Genomic DNA, 5,152 nt, shown 5'->3' with positions numbered 1-5,152 from the left:
CACGGCGCGGGGCCGGGAAGGGCCGGGAAGGGCCGGCCGAGCCGTAGCGCGGCTCACCCGTGCCCCCAAGCGCCCACGGGGGGAGCGGGGAGGCCACGGGCTCCTCCGTGAGGAGAGGGGCGGGGAGAGAGACTGGAGCAGGGCGCTTCCAGGGCAGGTGCTGAGGGACCCTGGCACCCGTGTCCCGCCACGGCACCTCTTGCCCATGCCAGAAAGGAGGAGGGTTAAAAGCCGTCCAGGCTCTCAGCCGACATGACGGACCTTGAAATGCCTCTCGGATTATTTACCTGTTGGCTGTCTCTCCTGAAATACACACCTTCCCCAAGCCTTTTTCCCCATGCCTGCTGCTGACAGTTCATCAAAGTAATTTTTTGCATGCCCTGATGGCACAAAGATTAAAACTGCTCTCAAGTACGCACCAAGCCCACCCTTTCTAGAAATCATGCCTCACACACAGGTCTACAAAGACACCTGGAAGTTCAGGTCCTCAGGGTGCAGAAGAGCATCCTTTTTCTCCTTGCTCTCCTCCTGCTGCACATGGTACCACTGTTCAGCGAACTGCACTGCTTCGTGGATGCTGTGGAAAGCCAGCAGACCATCGCTGTCCGTCTTGCCAGCCCAGCCTCCCTCCTGGAGCCGGTGGCGGATGGAAGGGTTGCAGTTGGCGAGGAGCACCTGGACACCAATCTCCTTGTAGTCGTGGTGTGCCTCCTTTAGTGCAGAGAGACCCACAGTATCTATGAACTGCATTACCCCACAGTCAACAATTAAGGTGTGCATATCTATGGACGGAGGACAGGCATCTGCTGGAGGCTTCTCAGCCCTTCTCTTGGCAGGTTTCAGGCAGTCAAACCTGCTGCCAAAAAAGCTTTTGGTGTTGCCCGTGTTTGCATTTGCCTGGGCCTCCACCCTTTGGTGCTTTGCAGCCAGCAGGACAGGATTTACCCCAGTTTTCTGGTAGAGAACAGTCTTGAAATAGTCCTTGTTGGCATAGTAGAGGGATGACTCAAAGCGGAAGATTTTGATGTTGGCAATACTGCTGAGCTGCTTGTAAGTGGACTGGTCCTCATAGATTTCCGTGTTACTGACCTTGCCCAGGAGTGTGGCCCTGGGCCTCTGCGTGCGGAAGATGATGCAGAGCAGAGCGAAGCAGACGCCCACGAGGAGCCCAATCTCTGTGGTGACCAGTGTGGAGGACAGCATAGTTGTCCACCATACCACTGTGTCCAGCTTGCTGAGCTGCCACATGCGGCGGGTGTCACAGAACTTCCTCAGGCCCCCCCGCAGGTTGACAATGGTGACCACCCCCAGGATGGATGTCTGCAGCGAGTAGAAGAGAGGGGCGATCCACAGCAGCACCAGCAGCAGCACCAGGGAGGTGACCAGGCCGGAGACCTGGGTCTGGGTTCCCGTGGACTCCTTCAGCAGAGTCTTGGTCAGGGCCGCAGAGCTGGCAAAGCAGTAGAAGAAAGATGGGATCAGGTTGCACGTGCCAATGGCAATCATCTCTTGGTTGGCACGAACAGCATAGCCATGCTTCTTACCAAAGATTTCTGCCAGGGAGACAGTCATGGCAAAGCCAATAACAGCAATGGGCAGAGCATCAACTGCCAGGCTGGAAAACAGGTTTATATCTGGTAGAGTGGGTTTCCTGAAACCAGTGGGGATATCCCCACAAACAGCAGACTTGTATCGCTTTTCAAAGTTGAAGTAGTAAGATACTACTGTGGCTACAATGACCACCAGCAGCTCTATGGGGAAGGGGGCCTTCATCTTCTCCTTATACCGATCATTGATCTCTTTGACAGGCACTATGACGGCCAAAGCAACCAGGCTGGTGACCAGGTCACAGATGTTGGTGTTCTGGATGTATCTGAAAAGGTCAATCCATGTCAGGATGAAGGACCCCACCCCTTCGTGACGAGGGATTTTCAGTCCCAGGAGATACTTCATCTGGGAGGTGATAATGGTGAGGCTGGAGCCAGTCACAAAGCCACTGAGGAGAGGTTCTGACAGGTAGACAGCCACAAAGCCCAGCTGTAAAACCCCCAGCAGGATCTGAAAAGCAAGCCAGCCATATCTTTAGCATCAATGAGAAGAGCTGGAAGGAGTGGCTGGCAATTTGTGTCAGTTTGCTTCCACTTTAGCAGCTATGGCTATTTTGTCTGCTGAGCATTCAGTGTGAGGCAGAGGACCTTGTCTTCAGTAGTTAATCTGAGGGATGAAAAACTAAAAAGACCTACCTGTATCACTTGTCTCCCTCATCTCCCTACATCCCTCATCTCACTGTATCCTTGCCACTATCTCCATATAAGCAATAAGGGCACATAGTTAACACTGAAAGTGCATCTGCATCAAAGCAGCTTGGGTAACATTCAGTGCCATAAAACCAGTGGGATGTACTGAACGTTAGCTGTTTTGGTGAAAGAGCCTGAAGTTGTTCAGAGACAGCTAGGCCCAGGCAGTGGGGACATTGTCAGGGAGCATGGCCTTTGAAGGAGCCCCTGCTGATGCCAGGGTCCTTGGGGGCTGTGCTTGCCAGCCCCAAATCTGCTCTAACTTGTACCAAGAGCCAGCCCAGCTCCAGGACCAGCGTGGTGGGAAGGTTGTTCACAGTTCCTTCTCTTCCCTTGCTGTGTCTGATCCTAAGGATGTTTCAGACACATCCAAGGACCAGGCCTATTACATGGGGAGAAAGAAAACCCCCCATTCAGCTGTGTTTGGGGTTTTCTAAATCACTACATTTGATTCAGGGGTGTCGGGTCTAGTCACATCAGGAAAGTTTTCTCATGACTTGTAAGTCTGAACCAAGACTAGAGCATAGAGAAGTTCCTGGCAGAGAAATGACAGAGCTGAAAAAGCACAGCAGTGAACATTTGTACCTGGTAAAGACCGACCAGAAAGCTTAAGGAAAGGGCCACAGTGATGGCGTAGCAACTCCTGTCACAGACACCTGTCCCGTTACTGGAGGACGTGGAGTTGCCTACTAGCAAAGAGCCTGTGTTGTCATCGCTGTACCCTGCAAGCTGGAGGTGCCGGTTCACAGACTGCCCGATCATCAGGCACAGCACGCCGAAGGAGCCCACGCAGTTATGGCGCGAAGTGGCCATAGCGACATAGATGATATTGCAGAAGAAGTTGGTGTAGATTCCATAGATGGGATCCTGGTTGGCTAAGAGGGAGTAGGAGATGGACTGAGGGATGGCAACTATCCCCACCAGCAGCCCAGATATGACATCCCCAAGTAACTGTGTCTTGATGTTGTAATGGGGCAGCCAGTCCAGCACTGGGAACAGTTGACAGAAGAACGTGATGATGGTTTGATGACTGCATGTACAGACCTCTCTGGCTTTCTTTAGGATGAAATCCTTGGCACTGAAGTCTGTGGGCTCATATTCCTCCAATTTGACATGCATAAAGTTGGCAGGACTCTCCTCTGCTGTTTGGGAGCTCTGTACGCCTTTGCTCTGTCCTGACTTCTGGCTTGACGTGTCCTCCATTGCACCAGGAGAGCTAAAGCGGGAGAGCAGGCAGCTGTGAGGTGTTGCAGTCATGTACATCGTGTGCTTTGCTTAGCTCCAGGGCTCATGCAGATTGCATGGATAGAGAAAGAAAGGAAAATAACCTCGGAAATCTCAAACAGAAAAACACCTTCCCATGGCGCTGGTTGATTTGTTTGTTTTCACCTATGGACCTGATTACTCACAACACTGAGACCATGATTTAAATTGCATTCACGCTGGCACAGATGTCCACCTAAGGGACAGGGCTACAGAGACCTCTGCGCTCCTTCCTAACGTACCTCCTGTTTTGAATCAGAGCAGCAGAATAGGGTAAGATCAGATAATAATATTTCACCGAAATTGAAACTTCTTCAGGAAGCCTGCATTTCTTGAGGACACTTCCACTTAAGCAAAAGTTATTTTGAAAATGTTGAGATAATCCAAGTGCTGCTTTAGGGTTGTAACATGTGGGTAAGGGGGGTAATTTGCAAATAATTTTTCCTTTAGCATTTCAGTATTTTAAATTACATTGCTGGCTTGCATCAAACAGGCCCAGCACAGGAGCTCCTATCTGCAGGATGAAAGCATCCTACTTTTTCAGTCTTGTCAGCTAACGTATACACTTTACAGAGCTACCCCAAATTTTTCATGCAAAATGCAGCTGCAACAAAACATAGCTTTGTTGTCAAAATTGAACAAAACACACAGAGAAAAAAATCTCCCGAGAGGAGACCTAGAGTGGCTGCGGTTCAGAAATTGAACTGGGATGATGAGAAATCCCATTCCCCTGCCCTATGCCCAACCCAAATCTCTTACCTCTGGCTGCAGGGAGTGGCGCTGGGTGTTTTCTCACTACCCAGAGCTTCTCCCCAGCAGACAGATGTGGCTTCTCACCTCGTAGCACACGCTGTACAGAGAAAGCATGAGGCTAACACCTGCAAACCTTCCTTTGCCTTCCTTCTGCACCATGTGCTGCTTCCCTTGAGAAGTGATCTGAGCTGCTCAGCCCTTTTATCTCACTCCAGCCAAAGAAGACAGTGCAGCTGGCCAAACAGAGCTGTATTTTGAAAACAAACATCATTCTGGGAGAATATTTGTGATGAAAACTTGTTCTGGCCATTAAGAATGATTGAAGGTGTTTAGAGAAGTGCTGCTGCCAAGTAATGGTGTTGCTGGTATCTGGAGATGTGTTTGCTAAACAAGGGGAACAATGCAAAGAAATCTTCCTGCGTGTGCCATTGCTCTGCACCTCCCCAAACCAAGAGCATCTTTGCTCAAGTGCTGCTGGGCTTCTCTGCTCCGGTTTCCATCTGCACAGACAGCAGATGACACAGGGTATTTCTAGGGAAAACTCAGTATGTGTCAGATCCGCACAATCCACATTTTGCACGTGCCTTTTAGAGACCATAGCACAGACAACAGGAGATTTTGCTTTGCAAAAGTAAGCACAACCAGGTAAAGTGCAGGGTTGCTTTTCTTTTGTAGGTAAAGGTGAGCAATTGCATTAGTGGCCAGGAAAAAAAGTAATGTCTCATCATCCTGAATTGGAACAGCAGCCCCATAAATACCAGCTGTAGCTCTTCTGCCCTTGTGATCCATGCCAACAACCTACATCAGACCTCTCAGCACATTCCACTCTTTCTTTTCCC

The 5,152-nt window shown here is 50.3% G+C and overlaps 1 protein-coding gene across 1 annotated transcript; it reads right to left on the bottom strand.

Moving 5' to 3' along the window:
• Positions 1-459: 459 nt before the first annotated feature.
• On the bottom strand, positions 460-4,813 carry LOC104542949 (sulfate transporter-like; the record flags this gene model as incomplete). The annotated part of the gene is made up of 3 exons (XM_010187428.1): positions 460-2,058; positions 2,883-3,294; positions 4,772-4,813. Coding segments are annotated over 3 exons (2,053 nt in total), but the record flags the coding sequence as incomplete, so codon positions are not given.
• Positions 4,814-5,152: the final 339 nt, after the last annotated feature.

This window comes from Mesitornis unicolor, unplaced genomic scaffold, assembly GCF_000695765.1.
Source record: "Mesitornis unicolor isolate BGI_N332 unplaced genomic scaffold, ASM69576v1 scaffold42500, whole genome shotgun sequence".
NCBI classification, from domain to species: domain Eukaryota; kingdom Metazoa; phylum Chordata; class Aves; order Mesitornithiformes; family Mesitornithidae; genus Mesitornis; species Mesitornis unicolor.
The sequence above is the reverse complement of the archived record's forward strand: the minus strand, read 5'-3'. Positions and strand labels throughout refer to the sequence as shown.